This window comes from Salmo salar, chromosome ssa11, assembly GCF_905237065.1.
Source record: "Salmo salar chromosome ssa11, Ssal_v3.1, whole genome shotgun sequence".
Lineage (NCBI taxonomy): Eukaryota > Metazoa > Chordata > Actinopteri > Salmoniformes > Salmonidae > Salmo > Salmo salar.
This window is the reverse complement of record NC_059452.1, coordinates 21,422,786-21,444,576: the sequence shown is the minus strand read 5'-3', so window position 1 is coordinate 21,444,576 and position 21,791 is coordinate 21,422,786. Positions and strand designations below refer to the sequence as shown.

General features: G+C 43.1%; 1 protein-coding gene across 1 annotated transcript in view; it reads right to left on the bottom strand.

Annotated features, from left to right (window-relative positions):
* Positions 1 to 17,606, bottom strand: part of LOC106562249 (tyrosine-protein kinase Fes/Fps) — a 32,315-nt gene extending 14,709 nt beyond the window's left edge. The window contains exons 1-7 of the mRNA XM_014127013.2: positions 17,391 to 17,606; positions 15,327 to 15,587; positions 14,060 to 14,233; positions 9,324 to 9,420; positions 7,881 to 8,064; positions 5,755 to 5,892; positions 5,524 to 5,643 (exon numbers count right to left, since the gene is read on the bottom strand). Of these exons, the coding sequence (XP_013982488.1) occupies positions 5,524 to 5,643; positions 5,755 to 5,892; positions 7,881 to 8,064; positions 9,324 to 9,420; positions 14,060 to 14,233; positions 15,327 to 15,551 (938 nt within the window). The 5' untranslated portion in view covers positions 15,552 to 15,587; positions 17,391 to 17,606. The remainder of the gene's footprint in view (positions 1 to 5,523; positions 5,644 to 5,754; positions 5,893 to 7,880; positions 8,065 to 9,323; positions 9,421 to 14,059; positions 14,234 to 15,326; positions 15,588 to 17,390) is intronic.
* Between the last annotated feature and the right edge of the window lie 4,185 nt (positions 17,607 to 21,791).

Genomic DNA, 21,791 nt, shown 5'->3' with positions numbered 1-21,791 from the left:
ATTTCAAGAACTTTAAAAGTTTCTTCAAGTGCAGTCGTAAAAACCATCAAGCGCTATGATTAAACTGGCTCTCATGAGGACCGCCACAGGAAAGGAAGACCCAGAGTTACCTCTGATACAGAGAATAGTTCATTAGAGTTACCAGCATCAGAAATTGCAGCCCAAATAAGTGCTTCACAGAGTTCAAGTAACAGACATCTCAACATCAACTGTTCAGAGGAGACTGCGTGAATCAGACGAATTGCTGGTCGAATTGCTGCAAAGAAACCACTACTAAAGGACACCAATAAGAAGAAGAGACTTGCTTGGGCCAAGAAACACGAGCAATGGACATTAGACCGGTGGAAATCTGTCCTTTGGTCTGATGAGTCCAAATTTGAGATGCAGAGTAAATTAACGGATGATCTCTGCATGTGTAGTTCCCACCGTGAAGCATGGAGGAGGAAGTGTGATGGTCCTTTGCTGGTGACACTGTCAGTAATTTATTTAGAATTCAAGGCACACTTAACCAGCATGGCTACCACAGTTTCTGCAGAGATACGCCATCCCATCTGGTTTGTGTTTAGTGGGACTACCATTTGTTTTTCAACGGACAATAACCTAACACACCTCCAGGCTGTGTAAGGGCTATTTGACCAAGAAGGAGAATGATGAGTGCTGCATCAGATGACCTGACCTCCACAATCACCCGACCTCAACCCAATTGAAAAAGCATTCCAGGTGAAGCTGATTGAGAGAACGCCAAGAATCTGCAAAGCTGTAATCAAGGCAAAGGGTGGCTACTTTGAAGAAGCTAAAATATTTGTTCATTTACTTAACACTTTTTTGGTTACTACATAATTCTATATGTGCAATTTCATAGCTTTGATGTCTTCATTATTATTATACAATGTAGAAAATAGTAAAAAATAAAGAAAAACCCTTGAATGAGTAGGTGTTCTAAAACTTTTGACCGGTAGAGTGAGTGAGTGTGTGTGTGTGTGTGTGTGTGTGTGTGTTAGTGTGTGTGTGTGTGTGTGTGTGTGTGTATGTATGTATATATACTGCTCAAAAAAATAAAGGGAACACTTCAACAACACATCCTAGATCTGAATGAAAGAAATAATCTTATTAAATACTTTTTTCTTTACATAGTTGAATGTGCTGACAACAAAATCACACAAAAATAATCAATGGAAATCCAATTTATCAACCCATGGAGGTCTGGATTTGGAGTCACACTCAAAATTAAAGTGGAAAACCACACTACAGGCTGATCCAACTTTGATGTAATGTCCTTAAAACAAGTCAAAATGAGGCTCAGTAGTGTGTGTGGCCTCCACGTGCCTGTATGACCTCCCTACAACGCCTGGGCATGCTCCTGATGAGGTGGCAGATGGTCTCCTGAGGGATCTCCTCCCAGACCTGGACTAAAGCATCCGCCAACTCCTGGACAGTCTGTGGTGCAACGTGGCGTTGGTGGATGGAGCGAGACATGATGTCCCAGATGTGCTCAATTGGATTCAGGTCTGGGGAACGGGCGGGCCAGTCCATAGCATCAATGCCTTCCTCTTGCAGGAAATGCTGACACACTCCAGCCACATGAGGTCTAGCATTGTCTTGCATTAGGAGGAACCCAGGGCCAACCGCACCAGCATATGGTCTCACAAGGGGTCTGAGGATCTCATCTCGGTACCTAATGGCAGTCAGGCTACCTCTGGCGAGCACATGGAGGGCTGTGCGGCCCCCCAAAGAAATGCCACCTCACACCAGGACTGACCCACCGCCAAACCGGTCATGCTGGAGGATGTTGCAGGCAGCAGAACGTTCTCCACGGCGTCTCCAGACTCTGTCACGTCTGTCACATGTGCTCAGTGTGAACCTGCTTTCATCTGTGAAGAGCACAGGGCGCCAGTGGTGAATTTGCCAATCTTGGTGTTCTCTGGCAAATGCCAAACGTCCTGCACGGTGTTGGGCTGTAAGCACAACCCCCACCTGTGGACGTCGGGCCCTCATACCACCCTCATGGAGTCTGTTTCTGACCGTTTGAGCAGACACATGCACATTTGTGGCCTGCTGGAGGTCATTTTGCAGGGCTCTGGCAGTGCTTCTCCTGCTCCTCCTTGCACAAAGGCGAAGGTAGCGGTCCTGCTGCTGGGTTGTTGCCCTCCTACGGCCTCCTCCACGTCTCCTGATGTACTGGCCTGTCTCCTGGTAGCGCCTCCATGCTCTGGACACTACGCTGACAGACACAGCAAACCTTCTTGCCACAGCTCGCATTGATGTGCCATCCTGGATGAGCTGCACTACCTGAGCCACTTGTGTGGGTTGTAGACGCCGTCTCATGCTACCACTAGAGTGAAAGCACCGCCAGCATTCAAAAGTGACCAAAACATCAGCCAGGAAGCATAGGAACTGAGAAGTGGTCTGTGGTCCCCACCTGCAGAACCACTCCTTTATTGGGGGTGTCTTGCTAATTGACTATAATTTCCACCTGTTGTCTATTCCATTTGCACAACAGCATATGAAATGTATTGTCAATCAGTGTTGCTTCCTAAGTGGACAGTTTGATTTCACAGAAGTGTGATTGACTTGGAGGTACATTGTGTTGTTTAAGTGTTCCCTATATATATATATATTTGTTATATTACAGACTTTTTCAAAAATGGATAAAAAAAAGTATCCTCATCAATCTAAACACAATACCCCATAATGACAAAGCAAAAACTGGTTTTTAGAAATGTTTGCTAATTTATAAAAAAATGTAAACAGAAATATCACAAGTATTCAGACCCTTAAAACCTCTTGCGACAACAATCCCGTAACCGGGACCGAGTTTAGTGAAAAATCAGAGTGCCATATGCAAAACCACAAATCTAATAATTTATTTTTCTCAAACATAGATACACTTCTCCTGAATCGAACCACGTTGTCCGATTTCAAAAAGGCTTTACAGTGAAAGCAAAAACATTAGATTATGTTGGGAGAGTACATCGACACACATAACCACACAGCCATTTTCAAAGCAACTACATGCATCACAAATACCCAAAACACAGCTAAATGCAGCACTAACCTTTGACGATCTTCATCAGATGACACTCCTAGGACATCATGATACACAATACATGCATTTTTTGGCTCGATAAAGTTCATATTTATATATAAAAACAGCATTTTACATTGGCGCGTTCAGAAAATATTTTACCTCATACTGAGGGTGAATCAGCGCCACAATTTACAAAAATACTTGTCATAAACGTTGATAAAATATTAAACTGTCATTCAAAGAATTATAGATGAACATCTCCTTTATGCTAACGCTGTGAAAGATTTCAAAAAAGCTTCACGAGGAAAGCACTCTGCAATAATCTGAGTACTGAGCTCAGAAAAATATACTAGGCAATACAGATAGCCGCCATTTTGGAGTCATCTAAAATCATAAATTGCATTAGAAATATTCCCTTACCTTTGATGATCTTCATCAGAAGGCACTTCCAGGAATCCCAGGTCCACAATAAATGTTGTTTTGTTCGATAAACTCCATAATTTATGTCCAAATAACTCCTTGTTGTTCGCGCGTTCAGTTCAGCTACTCCAAATGTAGGAAGCGCGCGGACAATGTCACAACGAAAAGTTAAAAAAAAGTTATATTTACGTTCGTTCAAACACGTCAAACGTTGTAAAACATCAATCTTTAGGGCCTTTAGAATGTGAAGATTCAGTAATATTTCAACCGGACAGTTCCTGTGTCTTGAAAAACGTTTTGGAACAGAGCTACCTCTCTCGTGAATGCGCGCCAATGAAGTGATGTCCTTCCCTGGGTGACCAACTTCCCAGCCTTCTCATTCGGTCTCTGTTCATCGTAGACGCCTCAAACAACTTTCTAAAGACTGTTGACATCTAGTGGAAGCCTTAGGAAGTGCACAATTATTACTACGTCACTGTGTGTTCAATAGGAAATGACTTGAAGAGAGCCCATGCATCCATATTTCCACTTCCTGGTAGGATTTCTCTCAGGTTTTTGCTTGCCATATGAGTTCTGTTATACTCACAGACATCATTCAAACAGTTTTAGAAACTTCAGAGTGTTTTCTATCCAAATCTACTAATAATATGCATATCCTAGCTTCCGAGTTTGAGTAGGAGGCAGTTTAATATGGGCACATATTTTTCCCGAAATTGTCAATACTGCCCCCTATCCCTAAAGGGCTGTAATCAGTACTCTGTTGAAGCACCTTTGGCAGCGATGACAGCCTTGAGTCTTCCTTGGTATGATGCTACAAGCTTGGCACACCTGTATTTAGGGAGTTTTTCCCATTCTTCTCAGCAGACCCTCTCAAGCTCTGTCAGGCTGGATGGGGAGAATAGGTCTCTCCAGAGATGTTCGATCGGGTTCAAGTCCGGGCTCTGGCTGGGCCACTGAAAGACATTCAGACGTGTCCCAAAGCCACTGCTGCGTTGTCTTGGCTGTGTGCTTAAGGTAGTTGTCCTGTTGGAAGGTGAACCTTCGCCTCAGTCAGAGGTCCTGAGCAGTCTGGAACAGGTTTTCATCAAGGATCTCTCAGTACTTTGCTCCGTTTATCTTTCCCTCAATCCTAACTAGTCTCCCAGTCCCTGCTGCTGAAAAACATCCCCACAGCTCGATGCTGCCACCATCATGCTTCAGGCCAAAGAGTTCAATCTTGGTTTCATCAGGCCAGACAATCTTGTTTCTCATGATCTGAGAGTCTTTAGGTGCCTTTTGGCAAACTCCAAGCGGGCTGTTATGTGCCTTTTACTGAGGAGTGGCTTCCGTCTGGCCATTCTACCATAAAGGCTTGATTGGTGGAGCGCTGCAGAGACTCCTTCTGGAGGGTTCTCCAATCTCCACAGAGGAACTCTGGAGCTCTGTCAGAGTGACCATCGGGTTCTTGGTCACCTCCCTGACCAAGGCCCTTATTCCCTGATTGCGCAGTTTGGCTGAGTGGCCAGCTTTCGGTCGAGTCTTGGTGGTTCCAAACTTCTTCCATTTAAGAATGATGGAGGCCACTGTTCTTGGGGACCTTCAAAGATGCAGAAATGTTTTTGTACCCTTCCCCAGATCTGTGCCTCGACACAATCCTGTCTCGGAGCTCTATGGACAATTTCTTCGACCTCATGGCTTGGTTTTTCTCTGACACGCACTGTCAACTGTGGGATCTTATACTGTATAGACAGGTGTGTGCCTTTCCAAATAATGTCCACAGGTGGAATCCAATCAAGTTGTAGAAACATCTCAAGCATGATCAATGGAAACAGGATGCACCTGATCTCAATTTCGAGTCTCATAGCAAAGGTTCTGAATACTTATGTAAATAAGGTATTTCTGTTTTTATAAATGTGCAAAAAATGATAAAAACCTGTTTTCACTGTGTCATTATGGGGTATTGTATGTAAATTGATGAGGGGAAAAAATAATGAATACATTTTAAAATAAGGCTGTATCTTAACAAAATGGGGAAAAGGTCAAGGGGTCTGAATACTTTTTGATTGCGCTGTTTCTGTGTGTGCGTATAAACTAACCTGTGTTGGATCCCCTCCACTGTAAGCTCATTTAGTTCCAGCTCTCCAGTCTTTAGTCGATCTGTGTTCTCCAGAAGACCAGAGTCAAACTCCACACACACCGGAACCTCCCCTACAGACCTGAACACACATGGTGAAACTTTTCAGCCTCTTGACTGCACTAAGATCAGAATATTTACATTTTAGTCATTTAGCAGATTCTCTTATCCAGAGCAACTTGCAGCTGAATACCTGTTCTGCTGGATGAAGCTCTCGTACTCTCTGTGTGGCTCTATGGCCTTCAGAGCAGTAGACATCTCCTCGTGGACAGATACTACCTCCTGTTGGAGCATACTCGACATGTCATAGTACTCCTGCAGGATCTCCTTCCTGGGTTACAGGGAAAAAGTTTAAGGTCAGGTAGAGAGGTCAGGGCAGTATAATTCAACCCTGGTCTGGGGACCCACTGGGTGTGCAGGCTTCTTCTAGCTCAGCACTAACGCACCTGCTTCATCTAATCAAAGGCTTGAAGATCCGTTATTAAATAGGTACAGTGCCTTCAGAAAGTATTCAGACCCCTTGACTTTTTCCACATTTGTTAGGTTACAGCCTTATTCTAAAATTGATTACATCATTTTTTCCCCTCATCAATCTACACACAATACCCCATAATGACAAAGCAACAACTGTTTAGACATTTTTTGCTAATTCATCAACAAAAAAAACTGAAATATCACATTTACATAAGTATTCAGACCCTTTACTCAGTACTTTGTTGAAGCACCTTTGGCAGCGGTTACAGGCTCAATCTTCTTGGGTATGACGCTACAAGCTTGGCACACCTGTATTTGGGGAGTTTCTCCCGTTCTTCTCAGCAGATCCTCTCAAGCTCTGTCAGGCTGGATGGGGAGTGTTTCTGCACAGCCATTTTCAGGTCTCTCCAGAGATGCTCGATTGGGTTCAAGGCCGGGCCACTAAAGGACATTCAGAGACTTGTCCCAAAGCCACTCCTGCGTTGTCTTGGCTGTGTGCTTAGGGTCGTTGTCCTGTTGGAAGGTGAACATTCACCCCAGTTTGAGATCCTGAGCTCTCTAGAGCACATTTTCATCAAGGATCTCTCTGTACTTTGATCCGTTCATCTTTTCCTCAATCCTGACTAGTTTCCCAGTCCCTGCTGCTGAAAAACATCCCCACAGCATGATGTTGCCACCACGCTTCACCGTAGGGATGGTGCCAGGTTTCCTCCAGACGTGACACTTGGCATTCAGACCAAAGAGTTCAATCTTGGTTTCATCAGACTAGAGAATCTTGTTTCTCATGGTCTGAGAGTCTTTAGGTGCCTTTTGGCAAATTCCAATCGGGCTGTCATGTGCCTTTTGCTGAGGAGTGGCTTCTGTCTGGCCACTCTACCATAAAGGCCTAATTGATGGAGTGCTGCAGAGTTGGTTGTCCTTCTGGAAGGTTCTCCAATCTCAACAGAGGAACTCTAGAGCTCTGTCAGAGTGACCATCGGGTTCTTGGTCACATTCCCGTTCAAGGCCCTTCTCCCCCGATTGCTCAGTTTGGACAGCACTAGGAAGAGTCTTGGCGGTTCCGAACTTCTTCCAATTAAGAATTATGGAGGCCACTGTGTTCTTGGGGACCTTCAATGCTGCATAAATGTTTTGGTAGCCTTCCCCAGATCTGTGCCAACACAATCCTGTCTCAGAGCTCTACGGACAATTCCTTCGACATCATGGCTTGGTTTTTGCTTTGACATGCACTGTCAACTGTGGAACCTTATATAGACAGGTGTGTGCCTTTCCAAATCATGTCCAATCATTTTAATTTACCACAGGTGGACTCCAATCAAGTTGTAGAAACATCAAGGAAGATCAATGGAAACAGGATGCACCTGAGCTCAATTTCGAGTCTCATAGCAAAGGGTCTGAATATTTATCTAAATAAGATATTTCAGTTTTTATTGTGCAAAAATGTATAAAAAACAGATTGCTGAGGAAATTGTTTTATTTAATCAATTTTAGAATAAGGCTGTAACGTAATAAAATGTAGAAAAAGTTAAGGGGTCTGAATATTTTCCGAAGGCACTGTATGTATAGTACTCGGCTGAAACAAAAGCCTGCACACCCTGTGGGTCTCCAGGGCCAGTATTGACTACATTACGTGGGTTTGGACAACAGCCAAAAACGATTATATCAAACTTCCCATGAGAGTGCTTGAATTCTTATCAAAAGGGAAGGATATTAGGTGAGATACAAAACCATGCAGTGTAACAATGGGATGACCATAGTCACAGTACTTTCCTTCCACGCTGGACACACACGCAATATGATCATCACTGACAGAGTTGTGCTTTCCCCTCACACACACACACTTACAGTACGAGTACCATCTCCTGCTGTAGCCTCTGTAGTGCCATGAGCAGGGCAGGTTGGGCCTGGCTGTAGTGGTGCTGATGGTACACCTGGGCTGCTCTGACTGACAGCACATACTCATTATGAAGCTCATGGAGCCTCAGAGTAGCCTTCACATAGCGCTCCCTCGCACGCTCACGCTCTTTATCTAAACAAACATAAGACACTATATATATATATATCAGTAGAACACACACAAATGTAGCATAGAATGGAAAAACAATACACATGACAAATAGTCACTACTAATATGATCAACTGTGTTAATTTGGTGAATCATTAGGACACCAGTTGTCTAAACAGAACTATCAGGAGGCAGGGTCGGAAATCCCGGGGGGGTCAGGGGGGACACGACCCCCCCATCCTGGGAAAAATATGATTTGTCCCCCCCAATATATCACTGAAACATAACTATGTAACTTAAATAATATTAATAATACGCAATGAAAGCAATTGTGCTGATTATAGACACTTAATAGCGCGTTTTTAAGTTTCAAAAGATTGCGACCCCCCCACCCTTTGCCTCACAATGGTTTGATCCACTGCCATTTCCTTAGTTGGCAAGATAACAGAGGGGTCGTGTCTACTGTCTGAAAGGCACTCAATGCACGTAACTGACGTGAGGTTCATCCAGTCAATCGTGCACACACACTAGCTGAATATGCAGAGCTAGCGCGCAAATATTAACTATTAAGCTAGCTAGTACCTATTCCATTTATGTGGCATCGTCAAAGATGGAATCTTTGCTATCGTCAATTTATTCCAAGATCAGCATGCAGATGATGTAAGTCAAGATGTAAGTCAGATGAAATTCTAATGGAAATGTTTCACAATGATGTCATTAGGCAGAGCAGGCAACAGATGGCACACAGACAGCAGAGTTGGGGACAGATATGCAGGGACAGACTGGCAGAGACAGGGAGTCTCAGGTAAGTTTGTTGAGTCTTTGTTTGGCAACATTATGAAAGGTTCTCAATTTTTTTGACTTGTAAAATAGGAACATAATTGGAAAATGCCATGGATACCCCCACTCTCAACTTAAACTGGTGACTGAACTAAGATTTGTTAAAGGCAATGGTATTGCTGTTGTGATTAGTTGTGTAGTTTTGGGTACCGGTAGTTAGGAGTACGGCAAACACCTTATTTCTTTGGTCCCTCAATATACATTTACCATATTACAATGTAGGCTATGTGTTACAGCACTACTTTTGGTGTCCCCCTCAGGAATTGCTCTTGAGAAAATTTCATGTAATTGTCCCCTCCAAAGTTGATATCAGATTTTCGCCCCTGTCAGGAGGTAAAGAGCATCTGTTGTCCAGAATGTAATCCTTTCAGCCAGTCAAAGTGAGAGTATCTCTGTGCTGTTTGGAGAAATGAGACAGAGCCAGACAGAGTGAGCTTCCCCACCTTTACTGGCCTCCTGGTACTTCCTCTTTGCCTGCGCTGCATCCCTCACCAGCTGTCTGTAGCTGGCCTTCAGCCTCTCCAGCTCTGTCTGGGTCACCTGACAAATGGAAAGGGTATATTAGTGTTACCTCATCCAAACAAGGTGCATAAATTGAAGAACAAATGGGATGAGTAGAGAGATATTCAGCCACTCTCTGAGGACAATGAGAGTCCTCAAATACATTTCTACTCATCCTGTGATCTAACCACAGAGCACTGTCCTCAGAGAGGGAAAGGAGGGGAGATGGAGTGGAGATGATACTGTACAAACAAGTGATACGGGTGTGGTTTGTTAAAAGCGGGAGTGCCTTCACAATGCAAGGTTTTGTTTGACCCCAGCTTTGCCACCTCTTAGACAACACAGACAGACAAGAGAGAGGAGAAAGACCAGACAGGAAAGACCGGGACCCAGACCCTACAGGCCTGAGTCCCAACACCTCTCAACTCAGAGGTAGAAGCACACAGGAAGTCGGTGACGTCAGAGAGGCCCTGGTAACAGAAACTGGTTTGACTGCATTTTTTTTACCCTTAACATTTCTATTAGCCACCATCTAAGGCAGTGGTCACCAACCTTTTCTGAGTCAAGATCACTTTCTGAGTCTAAATGCAAGTTGAGCATGCATGGTAAAAATACTGTTTAAACATGACTTTAAAAAGATAAGCCTACGTAACATTAACCAATTAAAAACAGTTCTGTAGCAATGATGTTTGTGCAGTAGGCTTGGATGGCCCAATACATTGTCACTGCATATTGGCTTTGCTTGAATTGCCCTGCCAATTATGTTCTTCTCAGACAATTTTGAAATTATATTTAAAAAATGTAGGTATATAATCACACTGGTAATAGATCATTTGTTGTAGTACTTGTAGGGCAGTGAGCTGAGTGAACATAATATTATTATATATTTTTTACTGGACTGATGGCCTGCATCTGATGGTCAGTCTGAGGAGAGGGAGGGAGCAGCAGTCCCTCCGCTTAGAAAAGAGGACAGTCTTCTAGCTGATGGCAAAACTCAAGTCACACTGCATTATTTCTGCCTCATGTACCAATTCATGTTGTTCTTCCTATGACCAGAGAAAGATAAATATTCCTTGATATTAAAAAAGACACAAGCCGCTAATAATAACAACAATGCAAGCTTATCAAAAATTTGCTACACTCATTCATTGCAGCTGCAGTGCTGGTTGTAGCATGAGTGGAAGTAGGGAGAAAGTGTATTTTATGGCTTATAAAAAAGTGTTGAACAAAGTGTTGACAGTGCTGAATAACAACTTAAACAAGAACTTACTCATGAAAACAGCAGCTCTTTGCTGTACTCATTGAGTCTTCATAGTCATCGTTTTAAAAGTTTTACATTTCACGGTATCAACTTTTCTGTGAAGACGCCGGTGCACTTCATTTGCTCTCTAGGCCCGCCGGGTAGGCAGAGTTCTACCTTCAGACATGAAATGGTTCAAAATGGGAACACTTTGCCTTCCCGGGACTGGGTCTGCTAAATGAAGTGCACCTACTGCCAACAAATCTTAAAAAAATAGGAACAAGGCTTTATCGTAGTTTTATTTACAGAAATGTTTGGTGATCGACGAGGAATGCCTTGAGATCGACCGGTTGGTGACCACTGACCTAAGGTTAATTATAACTATTTTAGATTTTTTGATTTTTTAGGGGGTAGATCAGCTTTAATATTGCAGATAGATTGTGGCTTCCATCAATGTAATTGTCTGCATCATTTCCAATTTCTTCCTAAATACCTGCCTTTCTAGGGAGTTTTTCCTAGCCACCGTGCTTCTACATCTGCATTGCTTGCCATTTAGGATTTTTGGCTGGGTTTCTATATAGCACTTTGTGACATCGGCTGATGTAAAAAGGGTTTTATAAATACATTTGATTGATTGATTGATTTACGGACACAGTATATTTTACAATAGTTATCTTGTTTGTTTTTAATCCCATCCTTCAACTCCACTCAACCCCTCCCATCTATCTCTGAACACCATCCAGTTGATTTCTATTTGCCATATATTTTTCAACTGTGCTGTGACGTTTCACAAAAGTTCACAAAAGGTTAATTATACCTTGCACTACAAAAGTGCAGAGGATGTCTGCATTAGGCCTGTGACTTGTTTGTAGTGCACTGTACAAGGTACTAAGGCAAAACCTGACCCAGGAAATGTACAAACTGCAACCCATAAACCAGGAATTCATTAAAGATGAACACATAATTTGCTCGCCGTAATATGGTAATGATAGAAACCACGGAAAGGGCAAAAACTATTGTCATATTAAAGTCCCCGATGGCTTTTGTTCATCAAAATGCATTTGCTATGCAAGAGCAATTCTCAATTAGACAACAATGGCCAAACTCAGTTACAGCCCATTGGCTTTCATTTCAACTGAGTGCTGTCTGTTAATGAAGTTACAATAACTGTGCAGCTCTGCATCTCAAAAAGGAGCGCCTACTGCATATCCACACTGGTGAAAAGGGAATGCATTAAATTCACACATTTGTGATTAATTTAACTATTTCAAGCCCAAAGTTTAAAACAGCTTTCTTTGCAACCTATGCCATGATCTTCGTATTAAGCACATCATGTTACAGAGATTAGTACAAGGTGACCGTCTGTTTTGACTGTTTGTTTCAGGTGATAACAGTATTCCTAAGTAAGGTCTTTCGGCGCAATAAGCCTTAATAATAGTAATATTAATAGTCTTACAGTAATAGCCCTTTGTGCTACAGGATCTTTGATGATTGTTATTTGTACATTTCCTGTTTGACAAGATCAGTGGCAAAAGGCTCTACATAGAGATGTATACGGTCTCTAAAATAGAGTGGTAACCAAAGAAACCATCAGAACTCATAACAAACAAACCAAATACAGTATGAGCTACAGTGGCTTGGGAAAGTATTCACCCCCTTGGCATTTTTGCTATTTTGTTGCCTTACAACCTGGAAATGGGAATAGATTTTTGGGGGGTTTGTATCGTTTCATTTACACAACATACCACTTTGAAGATGCAAAATATGTTTTATTGTGAAACAAACAAGAAATAACACAAAAAAACATAACTTGGTGTACAGTAATCTTTAAGTCATACTACAGATTCTCAATTGGATTGAGGTCTGGGATTTGACTAGGCCATTCCAAGACATTTAAATGTTTTCCCTTAAACCACTCGAGTGTTGCTTTAGCAGTATGCTTAGGGTCATTGTCCTGCTGGAAGGTGAACCTCCATCCCAGTCTCAAATCTCTGGAAGACTGAAGCAGGTTTCCCTCAAGAATTTCCCTGTATTTAGCAGCATCCATCTTCAATTCTGACCAGTTCCCCAGTCCCTGCCGATGAAAAACATCCCCACAGCATGATGCTGCCACCACCATACTTCACTGTGGGGATGGTGTTCTCGGGGTGATGAGAGGTGTTGGGTTTGTGCCAGACATAGCGTTTTCCTTGATGGCCAAAAAGCTACATTTTTGTCTCATCTGACCAGAGTACCTTCTTCCATATGTTTGCAGAGTCTCCTACATGCCTTTTGGCGAACACCAAACCTGTTTGCTTACTTTTTTCTTTAAGCAATGGATTTTTTCTGGCCACTCTTCCGTAAAGCCCAGCTCTGTGGATTGTACGGCTTAAAGTGGTACTATGGACAGATACTACAATCTCCGCTGTGGAGCTTTGCAGCTCCTTCAGGGTTATCTTTGGTCTCTTTATTGCCTCTCTGATTAATGCGCTCCTTGCCTGGTCCGTGAGTTTTGGTGGGTGGCCCTCTCTTGGCAGGTTTGTTATGGTGCCATATTCTTTCCATTTTTTATTCATGGATTTAATGGTGCTCCGTGGGATGTTCAAAGTTTCAGATATTTTTATAACCCAACCCTGATCTGTACTTCTCCACAACTGTGTCCCTGACCTGTTTGGAGAGATCCTTGGTCTTCATGGTGCCGCTTGCTTGGTGGTGCCCCTTGTTTAGTGGTGGTGCAGACTCTGAGGCCTTTAAGAACAAGTGTATATATACTGAGATCATGTGACACTTAAATAAAGTCCACCTGTGTACAATCTAACTAATTATGTGACTTCTGAAGGTAATTAGTTGCACCAGCTCTTATTTAGAGGATTCATAGCAAAGGGGGTGAATACATATGCAGACACCACTTTTCAGTTTATTTAGAATTTTTTGAAAGAAGTCATTTTTTTCATTTCACTTCCCCAATTTGGACTATTTTGTGTATGTCCATTACCTGAAATCCCCCCCAAAATCTATTTAAATTTCAGGTTGTAATGCAACACAATAGGAAAAACGCCAAGGGTCATGAATACTTTTGCAAGGCACTGTACAAACAAGACGCAGAAATAGCACCACTCTCAGTAAATTTGTGTGATTTTTTTCAACACTGTAGGCTACTGCATATTTCTCCAGCACAAGCATATAGCTGAAAGCCAGCATGTGAAAGTGGAAGCTACTTCCCATTTTGAAAGCAAACTGACAAGGTGTTTTGGTGGAGGACTACAAAGTGCCTGGTAATATTTATCAGGGCAAATTGAGTTTTACAGAGTGATATGTTCATCTGTTTGTGTGTGTATGTGTGCAGTCGTGTGTGTGTGTGTGTGTGTGTGTGTGTACAGTCGTGTGTGTGTGTGTGTGTGTGTGTGTGTGTGTGTGTGTGTGTGTACAGTCGTGTGTGTGTGTGTGTGTGTGTCTGACCCTGCTGAGCTCCTGGCTGAGCTGGCTCCACTGCTCTGCGTATGTCTTCCTGAGCTGCTGCTTGTCTCTGATCAGCAGGGTCAGTTTGCTGAGAGGCCCAACCTGCAGGTCCTCAGACTGCCGCCGCATCACACGACTCAAACTCTCCGTCTGAGCCACCAGTACACCCCACGACTGAAAGAGGAAGGAGGCCAGAAAGAGAGAGAGAGAGAGAGAGATAGAATTAATAAAGAGAATACTCTGCGTATCACTATCTACTGATCAAACGTAATGCTAATTCATCAATACTGTTGAAATGTCAAGTCCACTTTGCAGCTGGGGGTGGATGTGGTCGAATGTCTAAACCAGTGAGTTTGCTAAAACCAGTGATATAGTGTAGGGGTCATTCCATTTGATTTCAATCACTGAATGAAAGTTCCCATTCATATTTGCTCACGGTAGAAGTAAGTGGTCAGAAAGGGACTTTTTGGACCGGAATGCCAAAATATTTAGGAGATGTGCTCAAAGTTGACCCATTTTGCCTACCCCACCCTACCATGAGGCATACTGTACATGTCTTAATCACTGGAAAAGATAAACGGTTGAGTTTGACATAATTTAAAAACGTAAACAGGGTTGTCAAACAAAAAATAATGTCCTTTTTTATCCTTTAACATCAATTACCTACAAACAAGGAAATTACGCTGTTTTTTTATTTTGGTTTATGTTGTAGCTTAGACCCTATTTTACATAATCTGAGATGTTTATATTGTGCCCGCCACCGGTTGAGACGCAGTATACTTTTGTATACAGGGTGGGTGTCATTTCAATTATAGAAATAGAATTCATAGAACGGACATATCCCAGACCACTGCAATTTAGATGGTACATCATTGAAATATAATACTTCCTATTACAACCACAAAGATGGCCACTGATCCACACACCGTGGAATGTCAACTTAAATAGGAATGGCTATTCTATTGTCTATATTCAATAGGTTTCCTATGGAAGATTGACCGTATAATTTAAAAACAACTGTCACTATCAAACCCAACCGTTTATATTTTCCAGTGATTAAGACATGGATGTCTCATGTTGGGGTGGGGTATGCAAAATGGGTCAACACTGAGCACTTCCATCTTCTAAATATTTTGGCATTCAGGTCCAAAAAGTTACTTTCTGACCACTTCTATGATGGGCAAATATGTATAAAAAGTTTCATTCAAAACAAAAGAGGTGTGGTCAACAACAAAATGTCAATCAAATGGAAGGACCCGTAAAGGACCTGGTTGAGCTGGCTGATGTAGTCCAGTCCTCCCCCAGGCTGGGGCCCCTCCAGTTTCTCAACCATGGCAGCCATCTGATGCAGCTGAACAGAGAACTCCCGGTCGCTCTTGGACCGCTGGCTCATCCACTTCTTCATCACTTCCATCAGACGTAGCTCTGAGTCTTGCAGCCGCATCAGGGCCGCGTGGGCCTGGGGACACCACAGGTCCTCCCCAAACCCCATCAGATCTGCACCCAGAGCAGTGGGAGCCCAGTCAAACTGTAGACAGTAGACATTGGAGTGGATGTGAGAGAATGAACCACACACGTGACCTGGCTAATAAGGTGCAGGAAGATGAAAAGAAAAACTGAAAGAGAATGCATGGGATTTATCCTCTCAGTCTAGACTCTGGGTGTACTTTCTTTGAATTAGTTAAACTTAGTGAGGCTAAGGTGTTTAAATAATAATTCCAAAACTACACAACTGATTATTTAAACAAGTTGTATTTGTGTAACTAAGCAAACGTGGCATGTGGAGGTTTTCACTTCTGGGTGATTTATTTCAAAGGGAGAAAACATTTAGGCAACACTTCCTCTTGAAATACAGAAGTGCTGAGAAGTGTGACATGGCTCTAAACTGTTTTTTCGTTTTAGTATAATTTTACTAAGTGAGTTATTATACTATTACAGAGAAGAACGGTAAAATAAGTTGGACTTGAGGCTTAACATAATGCAGCCTACTGTAGAACTCTGGCATCATCCATAACCACTCTCCTTTGCCAAGATAATCCATCCACCTGATGGCCAAGGACAAAAAAGGCCACTCTAAAATGTGCTGTTTTGTCACACAACTCAATGCCACTGATCTCTTGAATTGAGGGAGCGTGCAATTGGAATGCTGACTGCAGGAATGTCCAGCAGAGCTGTAACCAGAGAACTGAACCAGAGAACATTTATCTACCATAAGCCGCCTCCAATGTCATTTTAGAGAACTTGACAGTAAGTCCAACTGGCCTCACAATCGCAGACCACGTGTATGGCGTCGTGTGGGGTAGTGGTTTGCTGATGTCAACGTTGTGAACAGAGTGCCCCATGGTAGCGGTGGGGTTATGGTATGGGCAGGCATAAGCTATGAACAACAAACACAAATGCATTTTATTGATGGAAAATTTGAATGCTCAGAGATATGGTGACGAGATCCTGAGGCCCATTGCCATATGATTCATCCGCTGCCATCACCTCATGTTTCAGCATGATAACGTATGTCACCATGTCGCAAGGATCTGTACACAATTACTGGAAGCTGAAAATGTCCCAGCTCTTCCATGGCCTGCATACTCACCAGACATGTCACCAAATAGAACATGTTTGGCATGCTCTGGAGAAACGTGTATGACAGCATGTTCCAGTTCAAGCCAATATCCAGAAACTTCGCAAAGCTATTGAAGAGGAGTGGGACAACATTCCACAGGCCACAATCAACAGCCTGATCAACTCTATTTGAAGGAGATGTATCCCACTGCATGAGGCAAATTATGGTCACACCAGATAAATATATTAGGCCCTAATCTATGGATTTCACATGACTGGGAGTACAGATATGCATCTCTTGGTCACAGATACCTTAAAAAAAAAGACGCCCCTTCTTTTTTTAAGGTATCTGTGACCAAGAGATGCATATCTGTACTCCCAGTCATGTGAAATCCATAGATTAGGGCCTAATTTATTTATTTCAATTTACTGATTACCTTATATTAACTGTAACTCAGTAAAATCTTTGAAATTGTTGCACGTTGAATTCATACATTTGTTCTGCGTACATACAGCAGGGATGAGTAATATGTTGAAGAAACCTACAACTGAACATGTAAACCCGCCCTGCTGATGAATTTACCTTGATCTAAATTCGATCACACGAAATCCTTTATCTAACTACATAGGGAGATGTGCATGTGTAGCTTGCTGTTGAATCCGATACAAATTGTATCATTATCAATAGCCCATGTAGGCTATCATTAAAATAGTTCAATAAAGTATACTGTAGTGTACTATGAGTTTACGTTGTCCGAAAAAATATTCTCACCTCAGGTTATTGCAAGCAGTCCACTCCTACGTTTCAATGATTTATAGCATATTTAAGGCTATGACGATTCTTATCGAGGAGACATTAATTGTGCCGACAGAAACTGTTACAGTGAGTTAGTACTGATATCACAGGTCTGGCTCCGCGACCATACTCGCATCAGAAACATAAAAGCAGGAAGCTAGCGCTGTCCTACCACAGCGGGACTGACTGGGGAGGTGAGTGACTGCGTCCTCTTCGGGACGGAAGGCTTGGTACAGCACAGTTCAAGAACATAACATCTCATTAACTGGGTGGATAAACGAAGACAATAATTGAGGTAAGCAGGTGGCTAAATTGGACGCATCATTAGCTTGAGCAGCGGTTGGCCTAGAGTTACCTGCCTTAGTGACACGCGTGATCCAAAATTATACTTTCTGAAAATGCTGTAGAACACCTGCAACACATACAGAACACCAGCCTACAGCACAATGAAATGTATTAGTATGAAATGTACATGCATAAGAATGCACCATAAATATAAATGAAAGGACTTGTTAATGACATGAATAGGGCACCACAGTATGAGTCATAATAACCATAAAACCTAGCGGGCAAACAGGGAAATTGTTCCAATCGTTGTCCTCCATTCATTTTCCCGAAGGGAGTTTCATGTAGGTTTACCCTGGCGTGACGTTTTGATAAGTGTAAATCTCTCTAGGAAAAGATGACTTCTTTGTTGTATTTCAGGTGAAGGGACATTGCTGACAGGCCAGGGCCCATATTCACAAAGAGTACTGATTTTATGATAAGTTTACATTGACAAGGGGGAGGTCCTAGATCATTATCCCTACTGTGAGATGCTTTGGGAATATGGGCCCTGGAAGAAAGCTGTTGCCCAATACCTTGCACCACAGGACCCTAGAGCAGGGGTAGGCAACCCTGTTCCTGAAGTGCCGTACACCAGATTTGCGTTCACTTCACTTGAACGTTTGCGAAGTTGTGGACGGTTTGTACTGAACACGTTTTCCCAAAACATTTTTAAACAGACTGAGATACGTTTGTGCCATTCAGTGGGTGTGGCTTGAAGCAATGAGTGACATAATTAAATGGCAGCGGTGCGTTTTGAACCCACAACCCAACCCCTCCCTGTTTTTCAACTGGTCGTTCAGTAGAGCTCCGTTCCGTTTAACGTTCTATTAGGTTTTTAAGTGCTGAACACAGCCCTGAAAGCTTTTTCAGTTCTGCCCACAAATTTTCTATAGGTTTGAGGTCAGGGCTTTGTGATGGCCACTCCAATACCTTGACTTTGTTGACCTTAAGCCATTCTGCCACAACTTTGGAAGTATGCTTGGGGTCATTGTCCATTTGGAAGACCCATTTGCGACCAAGATTTAACTTCCTGACTGATGTCTTGAGGTGTTGCTTCAATATATGCACATAAGTTTCCTTCCTCATGAAGCCATCTATTTTGTGAAGTGAACCAGTCCCTCCTGCAGCAAAGCACCCCCACAACATGATGCTGCCACCCCCGTGCTTCACGGTTGGGATGGTGTTCTTCGGCTTGCAAGCGTCTCCCTTTTTCCTCCAAACATAATGGTCATTATGGCCAAACAGTTCTATTTTTGTTTCATCAGACCAGAGGACCTTTCTCCAAAAAGTACGATCTTTGTCCCCATGTGCAGTTGCAAACCGTAGTCAGGCTTTTTTATGGCGGTTTTGGAGCAGTGGCTTCTTCCTTGCTGAACGGCCTTTCAGGTTATGTCAATATAGGACTCGTTTTACTGTGGATATAGATACTTTTGTACCCGTTTCCTCCAGCATCTTCACAAGGTCCTTTGCTGTTGTTCTGGGATTGATTTGCCCTTTTCACACCAAAGTACGTTCATCTCTAGGAGACAGAACGCGTCTCCTTCCTGAACGGTATGACGGCTGTGTGGTCCCATGGTGTTTATACTTGCGTACTATTGTTTGTACAGATGAACATGGTACCTTCAGGTGTTTGGAAATTGCTCCCAAGGATGAACCAAACTTGTGGAGGTCTGCAATTCTTTTCTGAGGTCTTGGCTGATTTCTTTTGATTTTCCCATGATGTCAAGCAGAGGCACTGAGTTTGAAGGTAGGCCTTGAAATACATCCACAGGTACCTCCAATTGACTCAAACGATGTCAACTAGCCTATCAGAAGCTTCTAAAGCCATGACATCATTTTCTGGAATTTTCCAAGCTGTTTAAAGGCACAGTCAACTTAGTGTATATAAACTTCTAACCCACTGGAATTGTGATACAGTGAATTATAAATGAAATAATCTGTCTAAACAATTGTTGGAAAAATGACTTCTGTCATGCACAAAGTAGATGTCCTAACCGACGTCCAAAAATATAGTTCGTTAACAAGAAATTTGTGGAGTGGTTGAAAAACGAGTTTTAATGACTCCAACCAGAGTGTATGTAATCTTCCGACTTCAACTGTAAGTCAGTGATTGCGTCCGTAGCTGTTTGTATGAATTTACATACAATACATGTTAACAGCATGGAGAGAGAGACTGTTGCTGTACTCCCACATAAGGCCCCTGCTTCTGGTACCATTGAAGGCCACAGTTTTCAGCCAGGCAGCTTGAAGATGTCACCATCCAGGTCCATGTCACAGCATGCAGTGACCTGATAGGAAGATGACAATAAATGGATTATGTACCTTTCATCACCAAAGCCATGTTAGCATTTACTGCACATGTTGCTGAACAATTTAACCCTAGTGTCACTGATATATGGAAATTCACATACAATATTCAGTTCATAGGCATTGATTAATACCTCTAGGGCAGGGGTAGGCTGCAGGCACTTCATGTTTTCAATTTAACCAATCTGGAAGACCAGGTGTATTGAATTTAGGCAATCACTGAACTGATCAATTAGCCCAGTTGATCAGGGCTGTGACTAACCTAAGTGTACGTAAACTTCCGACTTCAACTGTATAAATTGCACACTGTTTGTGTACTGTAAAATCACATGGAGTAACGTACATTTTTCATAGTTTTAAATTTCAGTAGCTCCTTGGTCATGTCAATTACACACCTAAGAAGCATGCAGTGGATATACACCCATATTGCATATCCTCTAGTCATGTACAGTGAGGGAAAAAAGTATTTGATCCCCTGCTGATTTTGTATGTTTGCCCACTGACAAAGAAATGATCAGTCTATAATTTTAATGGTAGGTTTATTTGAGTAGTGAGAGACAGAATAACAACAAAAAAATCCAGAAAAACGCATGTCAAAAATTTTATAAAACTCCTGGACAGTCTGTGGTGCAACGTGGCGTTGGTGGATGGAGCGAGACATGATGTCCCAGATGTGCTCAATTGGATTCAGGTCTGGGGAACGGGCGGGCCAGTCCATAGCATCAATGCCTTGCTCTTGCAGGAACTGCTGACACACTCCAGCCACATGAGGTCTAGCATTGTCTTCCATTAGGAGGAACCCAGGGCCAACCGCACCAGCATATGGTCTCACAAGGGGTCTGAGGATCTCATCTCGGTACCTAATGGCAGTCAGGCTACCTCTGGCGAGCACATGGAGGGCTGTGCGGCCCCCCCCAAAGAAATGCCACCCCACACCAGGACTGACCCACCGCCAAACCGGTCATGCGGGAGGATGTTGCAGGCAGCAGAACGTTCTCCACGGCGTCTCCAGACTCTGTCACATGTGCTCAGTGTGAACCTGCTTTCATCTGTGAAGAGCACAGGGCGCCAGTGGCGAATTTGCCAATCTTGGTGTTCTCTGGCAAATGCCAAATGTCCTGCACGGTGTTGGGCTGTAAGCACAACCCCCACCTGTGGACGTCAGGCCCTCATACCACCCTCATGGAGTCTGTTTCTGACCGTTTGAGCAGACACATTTGTGGCCTGCTCGAGGTCATTTTGCAAGGCTCTGGCAGTGCTCCTCCTGCTCCTCCTTGCACAAAGGCGGAGGTAGCGGTCCTGCTGCTGGGTTGTTGCCCTCCTACGGCCTCCTCCACGTCTCCTGATGTACTGGCTGATGTACTGTACTCCATGCTCTGGACACTACGCTGACAGACACAGCAAACCTTCTTGCCACAGCTCGCATTGATGTGCCATCTTGGATGAGCTGCACTACCTGAGCCACTTGTGTGGGTTGTAGACGCCGTCTCATGCTACCACTAGAGTGAAAGCACCGCCAGCATTAAAATGTGACCAAAACATCAGCCAGGAAGCATAGGAACTGAGAAGTGGTCTGTGGTCCCCACCTGCAGAACCACTCCTTTATTGGGGGTGTCTTGCTAATTGCCTATAATTTCCACCTGTTGTCTATTCCATTTGCACAACAGCATGTGAAATGTATTGTCAATCAGTGTTGCTTCCTAAGTGGACAGTTTGATTTCACAGAAGTGTGATTGACGGAGT